The 23,862-nt window shown below is 38.5% G+C and overlaps 1 protein-coding gene across 5 annotated transcripts in view; it reads right to left on the bottom strand.

Annotated features, from left to right (window-relative positions):
• Window positions 1–23,862, bottom strand: part of USH2A (usherin) — a 457,494-nt gene that overhangs the window by 347,755 nt on the left and 85,877 nt on the right. For all 5 annotated transcript variants that reach the window (XM_081185934.1, XM_081185935.1, XM_081185936.1 and 2 more), the window contains exons 14-20: window positions 23,305–23,488; window positions 13,343–13,506; window positions 8,733–8,891; window positions 5,523–6,017; window positions 4,409–4,681; window positions 2,411–2,568; window positions 908–1,052 (exon numbers count right to left, since the gene is read on the bottom strand). In XM_081185934.1, coding sequence (XP_081042060.1) covers window positions 908–1,052; window positions 2,411–2,568; window positions 4,409–4,681; window positions 5,523–6,017; window positions 8,733–8,891; window positions 13,343–13,506; window positions 23,305–23,488 — 1,578 coding nt within the window. The remainder of the gene's footprint in view (window positions 1–907; window positions 1,053–2,410; window positions 2,569–4,408; window positions 4,682–5,522; window positions 6,018–8,732; window positions 8,892–13,342; window positions 13,507–23,304; window positions 23,489–23,862) is intronic.

Genomic DNA, 23,862 nt, shown 5'->3' with positions numbered 1-23,862 from the left:
GGAAAATTCATTTTCTTAGTGGCTGGAATCTATCCTCAAACTCTTATAATACCTATTGCTGGGATGTTTCAGTGTGATTGGGAACAAGCCCACTGTGCAAAGGTAAAATTAACATTAATTTCTCTGCCAACTTTTGCTTCCAGTACTTCCTACAGACATGTGGGTCCCAAAACATTGCCTAGAAGGGGTTGCGATTCTTGGGCTGAAAAATCTTCCCCGTCCCTACTGTATGCTGTAGTGCAATAAACAGACAAATCATATTCAAACATTATGCCAATCTATGTGTGGGTAGAGGGTCACATGTGCACCCCCCATCCAAATATGTGAACATTTATACATCTTGCAAGTGTACCTGTTTCCCCCTCATAGGTTTCAAACATGCATATAGCTCTCAGAAAAACTTACTGCACTACTCCCGGTTAGGAGAAAGTGGGGTTTTGCTATAGGACATCCAAAATGTGAACAGGTTAGGTGGCCCCCCTACCCAAAAATGCAAGAATAGGTGATGTATGACCAGGGTGCCAATGATTTTGCAACTGTAAAATGCTATATATATGCTAAACATGCTATTGATACAAAAGGTGCTAGTAATAATTATTAACATCATTAGGCTTATGTACTTTATGTGCTGAAACTGTAAACAAACAAACAAATGTTATGTTAAATGGCTTCTCATTGAAAAAGAAACCCATGCAGGCTTTCCAATACACTGCAAGCCTATGTGGAAAACATGGTGTTTTGTTTTTAATCTGTCATGGTAAACAAATACCAATTAAGCTAGTCACTTTGTATTAACACAGCACCTATCTCAGTCACTATGCATCAACCTGTGATCATCTGTAATGGTACTCATTAGAAAGGTACGTGCTAAATTTATACTTCAATACAATTTTTTCTCTTCCCTTACCTGCTGCTAAAGTTTGCCCCATTCCCGGCTCGCTGCTGACACAGCCAACTTGATTGCAGAGAGTAATGGTAAAATAGTAAATTCTGTATGGTTCCAGTCGTTCCACTGTGTAGGACTGTTCATCAGCTTCAGCAACATACAAAACCTAAAAAGCAAATAGAGTTAAGACAGCTATCTTGATAGCACTTCCATTATTTTACACTGATAAGAAAGTACATTTAACAAAAAGAAATTAGCTTTTGCTGATTTTTAAAAAACCTTTTTTAACCTTAATACATTTGCCAAGAGCCATTAGTAGAAACAGGACTTTTTCAAGGAACCTCAAAGAGCTAGAATATAAATTGTAATTGAATATAAACTGTGGTGTCGCAGCTTACACTGATTTTATGCAATCACAGATTTAGCAGATTGTCAATAAATAAACAAATAAACAGAAATGGTTATTTTTACAAACTGTAGATTAAGCATTGCACCATTCTGTGATGAAATCTACCTATCCAATCACCATGGAATAAGAGGGATGACTAACAAGTATTTCAAAAAGACGACTTGTCTCTTGCAAACAGATAAATTTATTAGTATCATCACCAATATTAATTATATTTCAGCACTAGTGGGTTTAGCACTAAGAAAATGAATTTTCCTTAAGGTAGTTTAAAGGTAAAGGGACTCCTGACCATTAGGTACAGTTGTGACAGACTCTGGGGTTGCGGCGCTCATCTCGCTTTATTGGCTGAGGGAGCTGGCATTTGTCCACAGCCAGCTTCCAGGTCATGTGGCCAGCATGACTAAGCCGCTTCTGGTGAACCAGAGAAGCGCACGGAAACGCCGTTTACCTTCCCGCCGGAGCAGTACCTATTTATCTACTTGCACTTTGATGTGCTTTCGAACTGCTAGGTTGGCAGGAGCAGGGACCGAGCAACAGGAGCTTACCCCGTCGTGGGGATTCAAACTGCCGACCTTCTGATCGGCAAGTCCTAGGCTCTGTGGTTTAACCCACAGCGCCATCCGTGTCCCTCTAAGGTAGTTTACATGGGCATTATTTCAGTGGAACAGTGAAAAGAAGAGGAAGGAAAAATCCACAATAGGGAGGGAGCATTGCAGGGGTCCCTTCACCTTTACTTTATTCCAGCAAGCAGCCCACTCCTGATCTCTTAACAATGGCCAGGAGACTAAGAAATGTTTTGTCTGCACTGGACCTCTTGGGTATCCTTGCAGAATTAAACCATGACTTCATGTATACAAGCCATCAGACATTCCCTTCAGAACAATTTGCCAGGAACAAGCCATGTCCTCTCATACGGAGACAAACAAACAGAAAGTCAGCTCCACCCTGGGCAAAATGCCATAGTAACAACTTTGATACTCCCCACTGCACTTTGATGATGGCAAGCACTGCTCCACTGGCAAATTTGAATTTGGCATAGCCAACAAGACTGGGACCACTTTATAACATCCATATATCAATAAGCAGAGAAAACAGATTGCTAATAACAATAATACCTGAGAATACACTGGCAATACTTTTTGTTCAGTAATTAGATTGACGCTGTACCCCATCACTTCTCCTCTTGCTTCATTATCTTGTGGCTTTTCCCAAGATACATTGACAGAATATGGTGAAAGAGGGAATACTGATGGAGGTGGCATGAATACAGGAGCTAAAACACAAATAAATGTGCTAATTTATCATAAAATAAATGAACAACATGTGTCAGGCAAGTTTTCCCACTATATTTGTAAAATACCATCTGTTAAACTTGATAAAATGGCTGTTTGCATCCAATTCCTAAATAAGCAGCTTGTAGAAATTAATTTTCAGGTCTAAAAGGAATTTTCATATGGTTTTCAATGCTACAAATTTAAAGTAAATGTATCCCACCTATAGGCAAAGTATGGGATCTATTATTTTTATGGTGCACTAACCACCACTTAAAATTTGAAACACAATATAAGTTTCACAGAATAATGCAGATGGGTTTTTAAAAGCACAGCCATTCTGCGACCCAGGAAAACCCTGATTAGAGGAAAAATTGTTGAACACTTAAACACTGTCAAAGTAAATTTAATTGCTAAGCAGTTTTGAAATCAACATGTTTCTCTTGTATTATAATAGCTGGTATTTCAGAGATGTTTAATTATGTCATATGTGACTGCTGCAGGATGAGCCTCCATTTTTCAAGACCTATAGGCACTGTAAAATGGTTGTCTTTTGGAAAATACCATTTACAAATCCATCCACAGCAAAAATGCTGGGTTTTTAAAAGTTAACAGCCCAATCCACAATCCTTGGCTTTCAGCTATTTATTCATACGTTAAGTTCCAGCTGAGGGAAATCAATGGGGCTTGTGTTCAACTGCAATGTCTTTGGGATTGAGATACCTACATGGTTGACTTGAGTTAGACTATTGTTATGATCTTTTTTAACCAAATGATTCTGAGAGTCAATTTAATGGAAATAGGTAGGGTTTACTTCCAAGTAAGTAAATATGGGACTCGAATGTTCATTTAAATGTAGCATAACAAGGTATAAATCACTCTTGTCCAACATAGTGGAAGACTTCCTATCTGTTTAGCAGATAAAATTAAGTGAAAGAGAAATCATTGGCTAGAAAGTAATGTACAATTATAAACAACCAGCTAATTCAATATGACAACTCTTAAAATAAAATTATGCTTATGAACCGTTCTTAATTAGTTATAATTAACTGGATTGAACCTGGACATCAACCACATCCACCAATTTCATGAAAATAGGATCAGAGACCACAAATGTTTTTAAACATGTTTTCAAATCAACCCATGAAAAAATAAGACTTCAAAGTATGGGCCTAATCCAGACAAAGTTACATCTTTTTCAGTTACACCGAGTTCAATGGAGAGTGGGTCTTTAATTTAAATGCAGCAGCATAAGCCTAGGTGTAGACATTATGACACCCCATGTATGTATCCCATCAAAGCAGAAAACCCACAGGTCATCCACTATCACAAACTACATGTGAAATTTTTACGTACCTATTCAACCTGCTGCTGGCAGAAATGGAAAAAAATACGCAAAACAATGATGCCATTTTATGTGTTTCGTTTGAGTAGAATTTACTGTGCAGAGGGGTAGGGTTAACTTTTGGCAGCAGCTATACATGTTCCATAACATCTACTTCCAGAATTCATTTGTGGACTGTCAATGATCATCATAAAGCTCACTCTGACACGAAGGCAATATGTGAGAAATGTGACAAAATAAAATAAAGACATACTGCTGGTATACTGTCTTAAGACTCTGTAAATAAGACTACTCTAAATGTAGTATAGTTTAAGCACAGTTATTATGAGGAAATACTAGTGAATTTAAATTGTTAAGAGGATAGCAAAGAATCCTATAATAGCACTTATAAGGTGAAACTTAAATGAACAAGCAATGTCAAGGATTAATGTTCGAAAAGCATATTCCGAAAGAAAAATCTAAGTCTTGAAAATGAGTTTACAACGGTTAACAATTACCTGCCTCTGCTGTTCTCTGTGACGTCCAACGAGAAAATGTGCTGCCGGCCATATTGACTGATAAAACACGGAACTCATATACTGTGAACGGCTCCAAATCAGTGATGTTGGTGCTAGTAAGAGGTGGTTTCAAAGCATTCTCATTGGCAGATTCTATCACTGGGTGAGGACTGAACCACCCACTTGTTTCAAAAACACGATTTTCAGGAGGAATATGTGTTCCATCCGACTGTCGGGTTCCTCTCATATATAGTTCATATCTAATAATTATACCTAGAAATAACAGTGGTTTACCAAAGATATGTCAGCCGGAAAGGATCTAAAATACTTCTGTTTCTAGTACCACCTACTGGTAGAAACATTGTCCACTGATAGCACTGTATAAATACAACTACAACCATAATACATTGCAAAACCTGCCCTCCCACAGGCTTGAGGAATTTAATTCCTATGGATTCTAGACTCTTCCAATTGCACTTCAAATTATGTGATGTAGTTTTCATCTCAAAGCAACATGTATAAGAGAAATTTTGTTTAAGAATGCTTGCATTAGGAGTGGGAAACCTTAGTCCCAGAAGTAAATGTCACACCACCAAGCACTCTGCTTATATCTATGGTCCTTGGTACCATACCCTTCACAGGTGTTGCTGTGGTGACTCTAAAACACTGAGCCTCTTGGGCTTGCTGATCAGAAGGCTGGCAGTTCAAATCCACATGACAGCCCAGCTTCTGCCAACCTAGCAGTTCAAAAGCATGCCAGGGCAAGTAGATAAATAGGTACCACTGCAGCAGGAAATTAAACAGTGTTTCCGTGCGCTCTGGCACTTCTCGTGGTCCTCCATGTGCCAGTAGCAATTTAGTCATGCTGGCCACATGACCCAGAAAGCTATCTGTGGACAAATGCTGGCTCCCTTGGCCTGAAAAGTGAGATAAACACCATACCCCATAGTCACCTTTGACTAGACTTAACTATCCAGGGGCCCTTTACCATTACCTACCCCTCACCAGCCCCGCTTACCTATCGGGAGAAAAGGTTGTAAAATAATATTTTTTAAATGCACTTATATGAGCAAAACATGTTGTACCTACTTAAGCAAAAGAAATAGAATCCTACCATTTGCTTTTTTGGGTGGGTTCCATTCTATAGCCAGTGACGTAGAGTTGATAGTTTGTACAACTGGAGGATGCTGCTGTTCAGGTGGGGCCTGTGTAGTAACTATTGCCACCTCCTTACTCTGCAAACAGCCTCCACGGGTACACGCTTGAACATAAAAACTGTATTTTGTAAATGGAATCAGATTCCAGACAGTTGTTGAGGTTTCTAAGCCTTCATACTGGTCACAGGCCTGAAGTTCAGGTAAAGAAGTGCATGTCAGTACATATTTCTCTATTGGACCAGAGTCGTTTGATAGGCTTGTCCAGCTGAATGAAACAGAGTGTGGTCCAACAGGAATAACTGGGTTTAAATGCAAGTTTCCTACAGGTATCCCGGGCTGTGTTCTGTATGTCAAGGCTGCACTGCTTGTAGATCCATGGACATTGCTGGTCTCAAGGTGGTATGAATAGAAGGAATAGGGAGATAGAGAGGTATCTGTGAAGATCTGGATGCCTACAATATAAACATAAAAAGTTATATTTCAGTTGCCAGATCCCAAGGAGCCACATGTAAATTTCTCGTTTTTATTTTATTAAACCTACAATATAATGGATACTTTGTAATTACCAATGGGTGATTAGGTAAGGGCCTTCCCCAACAACGCTTTCTGCTGCCGCTGGTAAACTTGAATAAAATATTCCTTGCTTTAGTAAAGTCTCAATCAATTTAATTTCATTAATAAACAGTAATGGTTGTTTTTGCATTATTTTATGTATTAAATAGCTTCACTATTTAATAATGTGTTATCTGAAAGCATCAGAGTTACAGAAGAAAAAGAATGGGTTTTTCTCTCCATCTATTGCCTATTCCTTCCTTCTAAAAGAACTCTCAAAATCATTTCACATTAATGTTGCAAAGCCATCAGTCAAATAATCAGGCCCGGTTTGGAGACTACTGTTAATTTTCCTTGAAAAGTTCAATGCTTCTACATTTGTAATTTGAAACTCTCATTTAGTACTAAGACCTGTATGCACGCTGTTGCACTTAGGTGGTGTCCCCTGTGTGTCTTACAGATGCTACACACATACTAAGAATATAGTCATAAACATAAGAATCTGGCAGCATTAACAAATTTATCTTAGTATTCAAATGCCAAACAGTAGATTATATTCACATCATTAATTATCATGATTGTCAGGAAATGTCAGAATGGTAATTTTTTTTTTAAGGAACAGTTGTGGCTTTAGAAAATAATGATTTGTTGAACAAGCCTTTATCAGTCTCTGATTAGGAAACCAGTAGTTAGTTAATGTTTTAAGAGCAGCTGCTCATCGATGTTAATATGATTTCGAAATGGCATCAGCACACTATTCTAGAAGGATTGCTCCATTCAATTCCAAGAATATAGCAGGGACTTTAGTAAACCTCTCAGACATACATTTGAATTGCTAAACACTCTTGTTAGGATATGAAAGATGTAAAGCATAATTTATCCCAGAATAGTTCAGTAAGGTAGTGTATGTACATAGAAAAGTGTCAGAATCTGAACTTGAAGCAAGTACTAAACTTAGGACTTCAGCAGCTGGAGGACCAGGACTCATTCTGTGCACTACTACCAATCTCTAGGCAATAAAAAAAGCAATGCAAGCATATGACAGCCAAAATGATCTATTGGCTAGAGTGCTGGACTTAGGCTGGAGACACTTGGGTTTAATTCGCTGCTCAGCTATGACGTTCATGGGGTGATTCTGGATCAGTCAGTCTCTTAGCCTGACCTCCCTCACATGATTTTACACTTGTGATTTCAAGGATACGTGACTTTTTTTTGGAGAACAGATAAACATGTGATATAGATATAAGCGACTAGACCAAATCTGCCTACATAATGTTTTCCCTCTAGAACCTAGCACAGACCCAATTCAAATGACCACTACACAGACTATTATACAACTTAAGACACTTTCCTCAAGGTGAGAGGATAGCAAACGGCTCTTCAACCCCCTCCCCTCCCCTCCAGTATGATGAGCAAGAAAGGATGTGGTGAAGCCTTTCATTTATTTAATATCCCTTCTCCTGCACAACAAGTCACAAGGACATAGGAGTGAGTAACTGAGGTGCTTAAGAAGAAGTTGCTGCCATGCCACAAAATCTTTTACCATTCACACGGCGGGTGGTGGTGGTTAAAGAGATCACTTTACCTGTTCCTTGGTATAGATGAAAGTGAGTCAGTAAGGGGAGTTAAATTTGTTGGATTTGCTCATTTGAAAATATGGCTGCTGACCAGGAAATGGTAAAATCACTTGATACCAGAGCTAAACTGATTGCCTACAGGAAGCAAGGCTTGTAAGCAAGTCTTGGATGGAGTACCAGTGGGCCCTAATGTTATTAGAAGGTATCATTATCTGGACAAGGGTAGCCTAACTTCTCTCCTCTGTGCTCAGGTAACATCTAGGTTATATTTAGGACTGCCTCTGAAGACAATTCAGAAACTTCAGCTAGTGCAGAATTTGGTAGTCAGGTTGCTCAACAGGTCAAGATGGTTTGAGCATCTTACTCGATCCTGGCCGGACTGCACTGGCTGCCAATTAGATTCCAGGCCAATGCAAAGCGCTGCTTTTGACCTATAAAGTTTTAAACGGCTCAGGGCCACAAAAACTCAAGGATAGCCTTCCTCCATTTGAACTGAACTGGACCCTATGATCATCATCTGAGGCCCTTCTTTGTGTGCCTCCCCCATGAGAGGTCTGGAGGATGGCAACACAAGAACAGGCTTTTTCTGTGGTGGCTTCCCATTTGTGGAATGCTCTCCCCAGGCAGGCTCTCCTTCATCATTCACTCACAGAATCATAGGCTAGTAGAGTTGGAAGGCACCACAAACCCACAACCCTGTGATTAAGAGTCTCATCCTCTATTGAGTCATCCCAGCCTTCATTACATATTTTTAGGCTCCAGGTGAAATAAAATTCTCTATAACCAGGACTTTGGCTGATTCTATGGCATTTAAATATGAGGTTTTGGCGGCGGCGGGGGGGGGGGGTATTGGTTTATTTTTGATTTTTTTCATTATGTATTTTATGTTCTCATTTTGTATTTTTATGCTGTGAACTGCCCTGTGTTCTTCGGATGAAGGGTAGTATACAAATTCAAATACATACATACATACATACATACATACATACATACATACATACAGTGAAATATACATAGGTAGTATTCATGAGCACTCACGGTAAGGGTAGTTATCCTCTGTCATATAGATTTTACTCCCATTTCTATACAGCCTGTACACAAGCCAGTTTGAATTTGGAGAATCGGGTGGATTCCAAACAAGTCTGATAGCAGAAGAATTTACAACTTCTCCTCCTGGCGGTGGTTGCTGAGAAGGAGCTGGATTACAACACAATAAAAGCCACATTTAGGCATCAAGACAACCAAACTTCGTAAGCAGAAGTGCATTTTAAAAACGAAAAGAAAGTTTCTTCTAGCAGAGGAAAATGATATGAAGCAGAAGAGCTGTGTTTCACCAGTAAAATCTTAAGAAAAGCCAACGTACATTAGAAATCATTATGCAAAACATCTAAAATAGCATAATTCTGCCTAAAGAACCACTTTAAGTGTGCTTTGGCTTAAAATCTGCACAATGCACACATACAGAGCAAACAGAGCAAACATACAGATGCAGAGACATCTGAAAGAAGTAAGTAGACCCCTTGCTTCATGCTGCCTCTCCACTCACATCCTAATTCTGGTCTTTTTCTATGTATTCCCTGCAGACACCCACAAGCTTGTTTTCCCTTCAGATGTCTATTTATGCAAGCTACTCGTGGAGAAACTGACGCAGACTCAATACAGATGACCAACTTACTCAGTTGAAAGATATTCTACTATGACTTTTATTATTTTTCCATATTAATGAAAATGTGGTGGGCTTTTCCCCCTGCCAAAGGTTCTAATGAGCGATGAACACTGAGGGCCTCATCAAGTTAAAAGGCTTCCCCACAAAAAATTCACCACAGTAACAGTATTCTTCAGCATGTGACAATGGCTGGGGAAGATATTTCCTCAAGCCATAGAGTCGACTCACAACCTGGTGTCAACTAGAGTTTTTGTACTACAACTCCCATGATCCCTTGCCATTAGCCATACTAGCTGAGACTGGTGGGAGTTGCAGTCCAAAATCCCTGAAGAGGCCCAAACTATAGAGGATTGCTGTACAGTGGTGCCTCGCAAGACGAAATTAATCCGTTCCGCAAGTCTCTTCGTCTTGCGGTTTTTTCGTCTTGCAAAGCACGACTATTAGCGGCTTAGTGGCTTAGCGGCTATTAGCGGCTATTAACGGCTTAGCGGTTATTAACGGCTTAGCGGCTTTTAAAAAAAGGAAACAAACTCGCAAGAACTCGCAAGACATTTCGTCTTGCGAAGCAAGCCCATAGGGAAATTCGTCTTGCGGAACGACTCAAAAAACGGAAAACTCTTTCGTCTTGCGCGTTTTTTGTCTTGCGAGGCATTCGTCTTGTGAGGTACCACTGTACTGTCTTTTAAAAAAAGAAACATCTTGCCTTTTCTGCTTTCTTCCCTTAGATGTCAGATATTAAATCTTAATTCCTATTCCGAGCTTTGCTAATATATTTTGAAGCATTATCAGGCTTGCGAGATATTTTACATTTTAAATATCTTAAATATTTATTTAAGTTTTAATATGTACATGAACACCCTTTAATGTATGAATAAAACTCCTCACTTGCAGACTTAGAAAATTGGTTGTGTATAGCTGGAATATAGTGAGCATGAAAAAGAAGGAAAAAATATACATAAAGGTGATGTCTTGTTCCCACAATAAATGATTATTTAAATAATAAATTTAATCCTATAAGGGCCAGATAACTACAGTATGTTTCAGGGTTTTGTTTTTAAGTGAGAAACTGTAGTCATACCTTGTGGTTCCTTGTGTTGTATGATGAAGGGACAGTGTGGGGTATGTGTACATATATTGATCTTGATTTTAAGGTGTGAAATTACGCACAATACACTTCACGGTCTTAAAAGCAACACAGCAGAGAATTTTACAGGCTTAAAAGCAATGCAGTTTTCTTTTTAAAAAGCCAGAAAAATTTTCCTAAGAGAAACAAAACAACTCCAAAGAGAGGAGAGAAATGTTTTATTGACCCATTTGAAACAACACTTTGAAACTATTATCACAATGAATAAAATGTTAAGACTGTGAGAACATATTAACCCTTCTACTTCCTTAAACGTAGAACCTGGATGTAGTGAGAAGAAAACACTGAAGCAATGAATGGTGGCAGAGGACTTCCATGTTGTGTGAATATATAAAAATAAGTTTTTGATGATATGCAATTTCCAGGCTCTTTATATTAAAAAAAGAACTTTACTTTCATAAACATATAACTTAGAAGAGTAGAAGAGAGCAACAGTCTTATTACAGATCTCTGTAAGGTATTCTGGGAACCTCTTTTGCCTGAAGAGCAAGGTAAAAATCCTTCAAATAAATATAGAAATGAGTACGTTGGTCTCTTTTAAATGCAACAGGGAAGGATAACACCAGGGTATATTAAGTAATGTAGAGACTCACAAGGTAGCATGTGTTTTGCTCCTGTCCATTACAAATAACTGTCCCTAAAGATTAGGTATTAAAAATAGAGCCTTGCAATTGGCAGCAATTATACTAGCAAAGTCAAGTTAAAATTGCTAGAGAGAATACACTGGTAGCTATTGGAGGAATGTGATTGTGTTAGAAGGAAATGATTATTGCACTCTTATTACTAAAGTTTCATTGCCTCCACAGATGTTCAAGTATGGTGTACATTAGAACCATAAAGTTAAAGAAACAACTGATTTTGAAGCATTATGGGCTTTCTATATTTCACTCAGCAAATGTTACTGTTGTCTATACTCACAAATGGGGAAATATTTTTGTTTTTAAATATATATCATGATATCTTTTGGAGAATTAAATTTTATTACTTATCTTAAATTATGCTACATAATTTACAGTGCAGTCCTAAAATGTATTATCAGAAGTAAACTCCACCTGCCTTTAATGAATTCAATGGGGCTTATTCCCAGGGAAGTGCATATAGGATTGCAGCTTCAAGGCACAATCCAACAAGACCTTTTCCTGAATAAGCTCCTTTGAACTGAATGGGAGCCCTGGCCATTTCAGAAGGGGTTCTGCCATTAAATTCTGTGATAAAGGTTTTACACTGTCTTTAAAACATTGGAGTTGAAACTGGTTTTATATGTGCAGTAGTTTTTGTTTTTTCATAGGTAATAAGTTTTTTATTGTTTTTATATATGCAATTTCTTTAACTGTTTTTATATATGTGATTGTTTCTATATGTTCTTATTGCACTGTACATCGCTATGAGATGCCTCATAGGAAATTATTAGTAAATTTAATAAATTAATAAAATATGCCCAGGCTGGGACCTGGTAAAGCCCCCTAGGGAATTTAGTAGATGTTATAAGGTAAACTACTTTGTTGTGGACCATTAACCCTCTTAAGGCATTACAGCTCCTACTTTTCTCTACACAGGAGCTGTGGGCAGGAATTCACTGAGTAGCCTTACCTGCTGGTGTTTATGCAGAAAGCACAAACATCTGTAGCAGCCCACACATACAAACAACAGCTTCCAAACAACCTGGAACCTTGATTTTCCAACGTTCAGGATGTCATGGAAGCCTTCAAACATACAAGCTGTACATGTGACATCATCAACATTTGATTTATTACCTGCCCTTCACCAACAAGTCCCAGGGCAGGTTACAACAATTTAAAATTCAATATTAAAAACAGCTAAAGCAGATTGCAATAACACACATCTCAGGTGTCAAAGCCCAGTGTAAAGAGGTGCATCTTCAGAATTTACTGAAAGCTGCATAGTGAAGAAGCCAGAGGCACTTCTTTCAGGAGGGAATTCCACAACTTAGGGACTGCCACAAAAATGCCCTCTCCCAGGCCGCCGCAAACTGGAAAGGTGGAACTTAAAACCCCAGAAGGTCTGTAGGGAAGGAAGTGGTATTGAAGGCCTAAGTCATTTAGGAGCTTAAATACTAACATGAGCACTTTGAATCGGCAGCCAGTACTGTACAGTTGTTTTAGAACACGGTTCTATGCATTTTAAAGTCAACTGCAGCCATTAATGTGGTCCCTGTATTCTGGACCAGTAGAAGTTTCCAAGCTGTCCTCAAGGGCAGCGCCACACAGAGTGTATTGCAATAATCCAATCTGGAAGTCACCAGAACATGGAGTACCATGGCCAAGTCATTTCTACCCAAAAGGGACCATAGCGGGTGACCCTTGCCATAGCTGGAAATGGGCACTCTGAGTCACCAAATCCAATTGGGGTTCAAGAGACAATGTTCATAAGACAGCATGTTTCATCACGATAAATGTTTGTGCCCTTTGTGCAGGCAGCAGGGGATGTGGCTTCTTAATGCATCCTCCCTCCCATATAGAGAAATCTGGGACATACTATGCCCGAAGAGGACTTCTGTTAAATGTAGGGATCCGAATAAAGCTCAAGAAGGGGAGGTTTTCAGAGTAAGTCATTTTCCAACACAAGTTACAGTATGTCTAGAAAACTGGAGCATCAATATAATTTCCTTCCTTTCATTGATACGAAAATCCATGCTGCCTTTGATGCAAAGTATCATGTGATGCCTCTTAAGTACCAAAACATAATATTTCTCCTAATATATTAATGAGGAGGGAGTTCAGGTTGTGAGTAGCAGCTATTTTGAGTGTTACACTAATACTAACAATCAGCAAACCAGTTAATTTGAAAGATTTGCTCTTACGACCAACAACCACTTACTTTTACTGCAGCCAAATAGGTTGTGGACGTCCAAATTACTAGCACTGGGAACACAGTTGTCACATTTTGAGCCAGTTACAAATGGTTTGCACACACATTGTCCGGTAATAGGATGACAAGTTCCATTAATGGCTCCTGCAGGATGACAATTACAACGCTGACATCTATAAACAAAAACAAATCAAGAAAGTAATGAAAGCACATTAACACTTCAGTTAGACATAGCAGGGATTAATTCTGTGGCTTTTTTCAGACACATAATTAAGCATTGGAGATGAAGAACCTTAGAAACTGGTCTGTAGTAGAAAAAGTAAAAAATGCAATCCTTTTTTATAAAAAGCTTCCATTCACAATCAAGTATGGTGTTTCTTTTACTTATGACCTAGACTTCTAGAACAACAGTAATGCCCTCCAATTGTTGGGGGACAATTCATCCCTTGCTAAAGTGACAGGGGAATATCTGTTCCTTTAGGGAGGGGAGAGTTTAATTGTGCTGAACATTTTGGAGAAGGGAAGGTTTGGCACATGTTATTTATGCAAGAGGTGTTTTCTTAACTTCCAAAAAAAGAGTTTCAGTTAAGTTCCATTAGTAAAAAAGGCTTCTTATGGGAAGCCTAAGGAAACCTCTGACTGTCTAAGACAGTCATTCCCAGGTGTATTGAGGACACATTTTCAAACTGGATGGCAGTAGAGCCTCTGTACCTTATGGAAGCTGGTTTCTTCGAGTGGTCAGCTTGGCTTTGTTCTCAATTTATATGTTAAAAGGAAACTGTGGTGCAGTCACCCTGATGGCCTGTATCATGGCCTAAGTGAGAGTGTGAACAAATAACTGAGACATGTATAAATGAAAATTAGCCACAACTTTCTTGACTAACAGACACAGGCAGGGTTGGCAATACCTTGATTTAGTTCTAGATAACCCTTTCTACTTTTATTTTATCCTGTGTCTGTTGTTGTATTTTTTAATCTTTTATTATAAATCCTCAATCTCCAGCAACTGAAAGATCTACAGGTATAGGATGCCATACAAATTTAATAAATAATAATAATAAAGCTGGATAAGACTGTGCTCTGGACAGTGGACACCTTCACTAGTGACAATGTATTAACCAGCAGATGCAAATAACATTATGATCAAAGCATCTTGCAAATATGCCAAAGAGTACTACTGGGGATTCCACCAGGCCAGAATGCAGAAGACTACTTGGAAAATCTGTGTTAGGCAACACTGAGAGGATTCAATGGTGCAGGAAAAAAAGACACCCACATCACTGCTGCAGAGTAGGTTCAATAGCAAACTGTAACCTGTGTTCACAAGGGACGCGGGTGGCGCTGTGGGTTAAACCACAGAGGCTAGGACTTGCCGATCAGAAGGTCGGCGGTTCGAATCCCCGCAACAGGGTGAGCTCCCCTTGCTCGGTCCCTGCTCCTGCCAACCTAGCAGTTGGAAAGCACGTCAAAAGTGCAAGTAGATAAATAGGGAAGGTAAACGGTGTTTCCGTGTGCTGCTCTGGTTCGCCAGAAGTGGCTTAGTCATGCTGGCCACATGACCCGGAAGCTGTACGCCGGCTCCCTCGGCCAATAAAGCAAGATGAGCACCGCAACCCCAGAGTCGGTCACAACTGGACCTAATGGTCAGGGGTCCCTTTACCTTTACCTTTAACCTGTGTTCTGGTCAAACAGGTTGTGCAGGTTTTGAGGAAGCTTCAAAACCTGTGTTACTAGAGAAGATACTGAGATTTTTAAATGCAGTGTACATTAAGAGTCATGATCCAGCCTTCTTAAAATATATATTATCTACGTTCATGCTAACAATTCAAATGAAATTTTAGAGATTACTGTTTTTGCTTTTTTAAAAAATTAAGCAACTCTTGTTTGAAATAAAATATGTAAGGTTGCTTAAAATGAATTTGCAAAAACAGTTCACATGCATTTGACAATTGCATCTCTCTCCTTTTAGCAAAAGAATTTCTTCAGTAACTCTTGCTGTGTGATCTCCTGAGTTCAACACCCTTTAAAAGACTGATAAAAGCTAATGCTGCAAAATAAGCTGCAAATTTGTGTTGTGGAATAATATTCCTTTGGGAATAAATAAAAAAATTCCCTTGGAAACTATAATACTGCATTTTCTCCTTTTATAATCAAGAGCAAAGGGTATTTCCCACCAAACTGCATTAAGTGTTTTCAACCACAGAATGCATACAATTCCCCCATCAAACAGTTTCTGTTTAGACTATTAAATGTCATCATAAGTGTAGACAAGTATATAGAAACTGAGAGAGCTGCTATATGCTCGGCAGTTCAATATTTAATACTTTATAATTTTGTATTGATACTTAGCTTCTACTCATTTTGGAAGAGTTTAAGGTGTCTCCAAAAGTATGTTTTTTTAATATATAAAAAAGATTATCCCAATTATTTTATCTTCTAGAGGTCCTTAATATCAGCCCCCCTGAGAATTTCAGTTTCTGTGATTCACTCATGACTCATTTTACACCAAAATAATAAATATATGATCTATGTAACATGCTATGCAAACATTATTGTTTCTTTATTTCTACTTAAATTCTTATAACAGTCCTGTAAAGTAGATGGATTATCACCCTTCTATTACAGCTAGGAGCCAAGAGTGAGAGATTACAGCTTGCTTACATGCTACAGTTAAGTGTTCTTAAGTAACATGCTTAAAATGGTGCAATGGTGATTTTCAGTGGGTTAAACACTACCTACAGTACAGTCCCACTCCCGATTGACACTTGCTCCCCACCACCACTGGCCAACTACTTATGGCCACTTCTGAGCATCAGATTTTAAGGGTTGTATCCAATGAAGTCATCTAATTCATGCAAGGACTTCCTTTTTTTATATAATTTTTTATTGGTTTTACAAAAAATTTTTATAGACAATACACACAAATAAAAAAAAACAAACATGTGTAATTTCATATACTTTTTTTATAAACCTTACTTCATTGATTCCCCCAAACCTCCCCTTTCTACATCCCAATTCCCAAAATTATTCCAGCAAATCCTAGCACTTAATTTTATCAGATTTATCCCTTATTCTTTTCTTTTACTTAATCTTTTACAGCTGTAAACCCATTTTTCCCCCTAAAAACCTCAACATTTTAGCTTTCATTCATTTTACAATGTTTCTTAAGATAAATTTCAAATTTCTTCCAATCTTCGTCCGCCGTCTCTTTCCCCTGGTCACGGATTCTGCCAGTCATTTCAGCCAGTCCCATGTAGTCTATCACCTTCATCCGCCATTCTTCCAGAGTGGGTAGATCTTGTGTCTTCCAATACTTTGCAATGAGTATTCTTGCTGCTGTTGTAGCATACATAAAAAATGTTCTATCTTTCTTTGGCACCAATTGGCCGACAATGCCCAAGAGAAAGGCCTCTGGTTTCTTAGGGAAAGTACATTTAAGTACCTTTTTCATTTCATTATATATCATTTCCCAGAAAGCCTTAATCTTCGGGCACGTCCACCAAAGGTGATAAAAGGTACCTTCAGTTTCTTTGCATTTCCAACATTTATTATCAGGCAAATGGTATATTTTTACTAGCTTGACTGGGGTCATGTACCACCTGTAAATCATTTTCATAATATTCTCTCTTAAGGCATTACATGCCGTAAATTTTATACCGGTGGTCCACAACTGTTCCCAGTCTGCAAACATAATGTTTGGTCTTCAATTTCTCATGACTCTGTAATTTCAATTTATCACCCTCTTGTTCCAAAATTTCCCAATACTTTGGCCATTTGGCCTCCATATTGAGTTTTTTCACAGCTTTAGCCTCTAATGGCGACAGCCATCTAGGAGTTTTGTTTTCCATCAAATCTTTATATCTAATCCAGACATTATATAATGCTTTTCTAACAATATGATTTTTAAAGGCCTTATGCACTTTAACTTTGTCATACCATAAATATGCATGCCATCCAAATACATTATTAAAACCTTCTAAATCCAAGATATCTGTGTTCTCAAGGAGCATCCATTCTTTCATCCAGCAGAACGCTGCTGATTCATAATACAATTTTAGGTCCGGCAGGGCAAATCCCCCTCTTTCCTTTGCATCCGTTAAAATCTTAAATTTTATTCTGGGCTTTTTGCCCTGCCAGACAAATTTCGAAATGTCCTTCTGCCACCTCTTGAAACAGTCCATCTTGTCAAGAATTTGCAATGTTTGAAACAGAAATAACATTCTAGGCAATACATTCATCTTTATAACTGCAATTCGGCCTAACATGGAAAGCTTCAAATTTGACCATATTTCTAGATCCTTTTTAACTTCTGACCAACATTTCTCATAGTTATCTTTAAACAAATTCAGATTCTTAGATGTCATATGAACCCCTAAGTATTTCACCTTCTTAACCACTGTCAAGCCTGTTTCATTCTGGAACTTCTCCCTTTCCATGACTGTTAAGTTTTTCTCCAAAACCTTAGTTTTTTGTTTGTTCAGTTTAAATCCAGCAACTTGACCAAATTCTTGAATTAACTCTAAAACCCTTTTCGTACTAGTGTCTGGCTCTTGTAAAGTAAGTACTAGGTCATCTGCGAAAGCCCTTAACTTGTACTGTTTAGCTCCGACCTGTACCCCTTTAACCAGCTGGTCACCTCTAATCATATTTAGCAACACCTCCAGAACTGATATAAAAAGTAATGGGGAAATTGGGCACCCCTGTCGTGTCCCTTTTTCTATTTTGAATTCTTCAGTTATCACGTTATTTACAATTAACTTGGCCTTTTGTTCAGAGTATATTGCACCCATACCATTCTCAAATCCTTGGCCTACCCCCATCCCATGAAGATTCTTTTTCATAAAACTCCAATAAATATTGTCAAAGGCTTTCTCCGCGTCCACAAATATCAGAACTGCTTTAGTGTTTATGTTCACATCTAGTAATTCCAAAATGTCTATTATGTTCCTCACATTATCTGATAAATGCCTTTTTGGGAGAAAGCCTGCTTGGTCCTTATGAATCTCTTCCACCAATACTTTTTTCAGTCTTTTTGCCAAAATGTCTGCAAAAATTTTGTAATCCACATTAAGTAACGATATAGGGCGGTAGTTCTTAAGCTGAGTCTTTTCAGTCTCTTTTTTCGGTATGAGTGTGATATACGCTTCTTTCCACGATTCTGGTGCCCTTTCCCCCTCCAAAATCTCATTGCAGACTTCCTTCAAAGGTTGTAACAACCACTCCTTCAAAGCTTTGTAGTATCTGGAAGTCAACCCATCTGGTCCTGGAGATTTGCCCGGTTGCATGTTTTGAATGGCACCTTCTATCTCTTGTTCTGTTATTTTCTGGTTTAGATCTACTTTACTTTGATAAGAGATTTTTTGTAATCCATGTTTCTTAAGAAACTCATCTATATCTTCTTCCTTCTGCGGCCCTTGTGAGTATAATTTTTTAAAGTAACTCTGGAAACAGTTTCTAATCTCATTAGGTTTATAAATATTCTTTCCATCAACTTCTAGGCTTGTAACCGTATTCAATTTCTGTCTTTTCTTCAATTGCCAAGCCAGAAATTTACCACATTTATCTGCAGATTCAAATGTCTTTTGTCTCATTTGTCTAATCTTCCATTCTATTTCTTGGTTCATCAGTTCCATATATTGTGTCTGATATAGCTTAATCTCTCTCAAAATCTCCTGGGACTTTGGTTTAGATCTCAATTTCTTCTCTCCTTCTTTTATCTTTTCCAAGATCTTATCCTTCTTTTCATTTTGATTTCTCTTTTTTATTGAATTTTGTTGTATTAGAAATCCTCGCATCACAGCTTTGCTTGCGTCCCAGATTACTCTTTTTTCCACATCTGTTCTTAAATATATTTCAAAATAGTCCTTCAATGTTTTTTGAGCCTTTTTGTAGATCTCCTCGTCTCTGAATAAGGTGTCATTCATCCTCCATCTGAATGAACCAGCTGTTGTGAATTTCATCTCCATCTTTATGGCGTTATGGTCGGAGCAAGTCTTTGGGCAGATTTCCACTTTCTTAATCTTTGGAGCCATCCCACTAGTGATCCAAATTTGGTCAATTCTGGTCCAGGTCATCATAGCTTCTGAAAAGAAAGTTCCCTCTCTCTCGAGAGGGTTCTTTGTTCTCCAAATATCAATCAAGTCCATATTTTCAGTCATTTCAAAAAAGGTCTTTGGTAGTCTCCCATCTTTGGAGATTGTCTGTCTTTGTGATTTGTCCATATTTGTAGATACTACTCCATTCATATCTCCCATCATGATTAAGTTATAGTCCAAATAGTCCAATAGTGTCTCGTGCAACTTCTTAAAAAATTCCGACTTCCCTTCATTAGGTGCATAAATCCCTAATATCAGAAATTTTTCACCTTGAACTTGAATTTCAATTGCCAGATATCTTCCTTGTTCATCTTTAAACATCAATTTCGGAGAAAGTTTTTCCTTTGCATAGATTACCACTCCTCTTTTCTTAACTTTATCTGATGATATAAACTCTTGGCCTAATCTCTTGTTGATGAGTAGTTTCCTATGCAATCTTGTCACATGGGTTTCCTGTAAACAAATCAAGTCCAAATGTTCTTTTTTCAATAAATAAAACACATTTCTTCTCTTTCGAGGGATGTTCAGACCATTACAATTCCAGCTTAGAAGTTGCAGAGCCATCTTGAAACTATTTGCCTCCTGTCGCTCCAAGTAATTGTTCCTCTTCTGTCGGTGATTTAAGTCCAAACGTCAGGTTCAAAATGTCTGTTGCTTCTTTTGTCTCTGATGTCAATTCCACTCCCACTGCTCCTTTCAGGAGGTCTTCCCCGTTGTCGTTCAAAAATTGGTCTCTGTCTTGAACTGATCTTATTCTGATTTTCCTACCTTTAAATTTAAAAGATAGGCCTTGAGGGAATTCCCACCTGAAAAGTATTTCGTTCTTTCTCAGCAGACCAACCAACTCTTTATATTGTGTTCTTACATCCAAGATCTGTTTTGGTATATCTTTAAAAATCTCCACAAAGGAATCTTCAATCTCAAGGGTTCTTTGATAATGCAAATTCAGTATTTTATCTCTTTCCTCTTTTGATCTTAAGGTTATCAGACAATCCCTTGGCTTCTTTCTGCCTTGGCTTCTGCCCAATCTAAACGCAGACACTATCTTGATTTCTTCCTTCTCCAACTCCTGTTGCCAAAAATCCGAAAATTCTTTAGAAAGGAAGTCCGCCAAGTTATCTTTCTCACTTTCAGGCACTGCTCTCAATCTTAAATTCCTTTCCTTCCTTTGCAATTCAAGCATAGACAAGGCTAACTCATGGTCTTCTAACTTTTTGCAAACTGGTACTATTTTTTCCTGGGTAGCATCAGCAGAGACTTGGGCCTCGTCAGCAGAAACTTTAGCTTCTTCAGCAATTTTACGTATAGTGGCAAAGTCCTCTAGAATTTTATTAATAGTCTCTGTATTAGAAGTCACTCTTTTCCCAAATTCATTGACACTTTGTGTATTCTGGTCAAGTTTTATAGAGAGCTCTGTCAATTTTTTACTGTTTTCCGCTGCCTGCTTTGTCAGAGATTCCAAAGACTCATATATTTTGACTAAAGCTTGTGTCACAGGGTCTGATGACATTATTGTTTTTGTCTGGCCAGTTGCAGCTGGTGCCACTGGAGTGCCTGAAACCGAAACTCTACGCTGTTGTAAAGTTTTTGTCTTATATGGTCTGCCAGATCTAGTTGTTGTCTCTTCTGGTACACCACTCATGTCCCAGTCAAGGTCGTTCTCACGTCTGTAAGTTGTTTTTAAAAGGAAATTTCCACTAACTTGATAGTTAAAGTCCAATTTGCAGCAATTACAACAATATCCTCTAGGGGGGAAAAGTTTCCAAAACTTCTGAAACAATATGTCTTTTAATCAATCCCCCTAGATTTTCCAGAAAGTCAATTGCAACAATTTCCTGGTGTAGGTTCAGAATTTAGCAGACCAGTAATTTAGTAACTTTCCAGAGCCCAATAGTTTAAAACAAAGTAACTTTCCAAGTAGCCGTTTAACTCACTGACAGTTCTCTTTCCGGCATCCTTACTTAGGCAGTCCGTTTCAGGGGTGTTTGACACAGCGGTAAAAGTTTTTAAACCCCTTTTCCCGCAGGATTAAAGTTCAATTTCAACCCCCTTTTGCTCCTGCCAGCAAAAGGGGATTTTTAAGGCCAATGTCTAGTTCACTTACTTCTTAAGGATCTTTCAGTGGTTGCAGCTTTTAACCTTCTTTGCTGTATACTTTTGCAGTCCGGGAAAGGCTGACTTCCTTGCTTTAAGACCAATCCCGTTTCCGGCCAAAATTCTTTGAAGTAATTATAAATCCCAAATTGATTTCAGTCCTACTCACGGGTTTTAATTTGTAATCCAAATTGTCAGGAAGGAATCGGCGCTCTCCGGCTATGGCGATGCGGCTTCGCTTCACGAGCTGGGTGACGACTCTCAGCACCGCGCTTCACCCCCGCTGCCATTCCGGAGCCTTTAAAAAGGCTCCCTCGCGATTTCGGGGGGGCGCAATGGTGCCCACCGAGTCTCCTCATGCAAGGACTTCCATTTCTATCCTTCCTAACTTGCGCAAGCAAGTTCCATTTTCTAGCAGAGTTCCAAACATCCCCCTTTTTAAATTACGCAGCGATCAGCTGGTTGCTGACTCATCTGAGTCTTTCTATTAAAGATTCCTTCCTGGTAAAATCCCTTCTAATCCCTCTTAAAAAGAATAAACACAATAATCTGATTAACGTTAATATAAAAGTAGTTTACTCATGGATTCGTTCGGGTTCACAGACATATCCCTGAAGGCAGGCTTAGGTTCCATAACAACTAGAACTATTCCATAAAGAAGTTAGTCCCAAGTGACTGCGACTAAGCAATCACTTCTCCAAACACAAAGCAACATACAAAATGGAGAACACACACTGATCAGAACACGGAGGCCGTGTGCTCCTCCATGCTAGTACAAGAGACCACACCCTCTTCAAGTCACATGTAGTGGAAGTCTGTCCCAGCTCAGGAGGAAACAGGAAGTCTTCTCCTAGGGGTACAAAACATCCCCTAGCATGTCCACTGTAGGAATGTTGTACTTGACTGCAGTTTTACATCCCACAAGTGCTAGTAGGTCTGTTCACATATTTATTGACGATGATGACAATATTGGAGTTGCCCCAAGATAAAACATAGAAGACAAATCAGTTAAAACAATTCACAATCAGAATATGGTGGGTCAACATATAGTATCAAGGGCCAGAATTACTCACAAGTAGAAAGCATGCATGTTGAGGAGTATTAGGGCCACTTATCTCCCTTCCCAAAGCTGTGTTTCTCCTTCGGTGCCCACTGTTACTGTTGTCATGCTCAGCATCATATTTGTAGTGGAGATCTTTCTCCTCTGTGCTTTACAGACCTTTTCAACAAGCTTTCCCTCTAGCTACAATACATGAAGAGGGCCAATATCTTCTCCCAAAGTTAAACTGGACCCCTATCCTTGGCAGGCGATGGATCTTCCCACCACCACATGACTGTTTTCAATGCTGGGTAAAGACAAGACTACAGTAGGGGCTAATCAGAATAGAGAGCTGTTCTGAACTTCATTTAACAAGCTGATAGACTTGTTTGGCGCTCCTCTTGCTCTCAAGCTTTTTCACACCTCTTAGTTGTGTGGGTTTTTTGTCCAGGACATGGACAATAAGCATAGAGAATTTTCCCATGTGACTTGCTTAGCCGTTTGATGAGCATATATCCTCACCAAACACACATAATTTTGAAAAAATAATAATTGTCCAGTAGCACCTTCGAAACCAACTAAGTTTGTTCTGGGTATAAGCTTTCGTGGTCTCTAAGGTGCTACTAAACAATTTTTTAATTTTTTAATTTATTTTTACTGCATCAGACCAACACGGCTACCTACCTGAATCTATAATTTTGAAAAGACAATTTTAACAAGTCAACTCTGCAATGAACACTCACCTCCCAGCTTCAGAGTCAAATCCATAATAGTAGTCCCTGCAGTGGTCACATCTCTTCCCAGCTACAGAAGAATCTTGGCAAATGCACTGGCCAGTGAGACTGTTGCAAACCTCTTCTACTGAACCAGTTGGGTGGCATAAACAGGGAATGCAACCATTAATACCACGCAGAGAAGCATAAAATCCTGATAAAGAAGAAACAATGGTGTGAAAATAAGACCACTGTCATCTGAGAAGGAAAATGATGTAAAACAGCATTATGAGCACTGATTTTTTTTTATGCTGTAATTATAACGTTTATCTTATTCTTCAGTTGCTAGTTTGTTAATAGAATTTTATAGATTGTAATTGTTTTACTGATGATTTGTTAATTATGTTATATGATTTATTCTGTACTTGAGATGTTCTGTTCTGTTATCATTATTTATTGTTTGTAAGCCGCTTTGGGATTCATTTGAATGGAAAGCTCCATAAAAATACAATCAATAAACTAAGTTCTATCCAGAGTAGACCCTAATAAATGGATATGAGATAGTTATGTCTATTAATTTCAGTGGGT

This window comes from Podarcis bocagei (genome assembly GCF_964188305.1).
Source record: "Podarcis bocagei genome assembly, chromosome: 3".
Classification (NCBI taxonomy): domain Eukaryota; kingdom Metazoa; phylum Chordata; class Lepidosauria; order Squamata; family Lacertidae; genus Podarcis; species Podarcis bocagei.
Note: the sequence above shows the minus strand (reverse complement) of the source record. Positions and strands in the feature narration are given on the sequence as shown.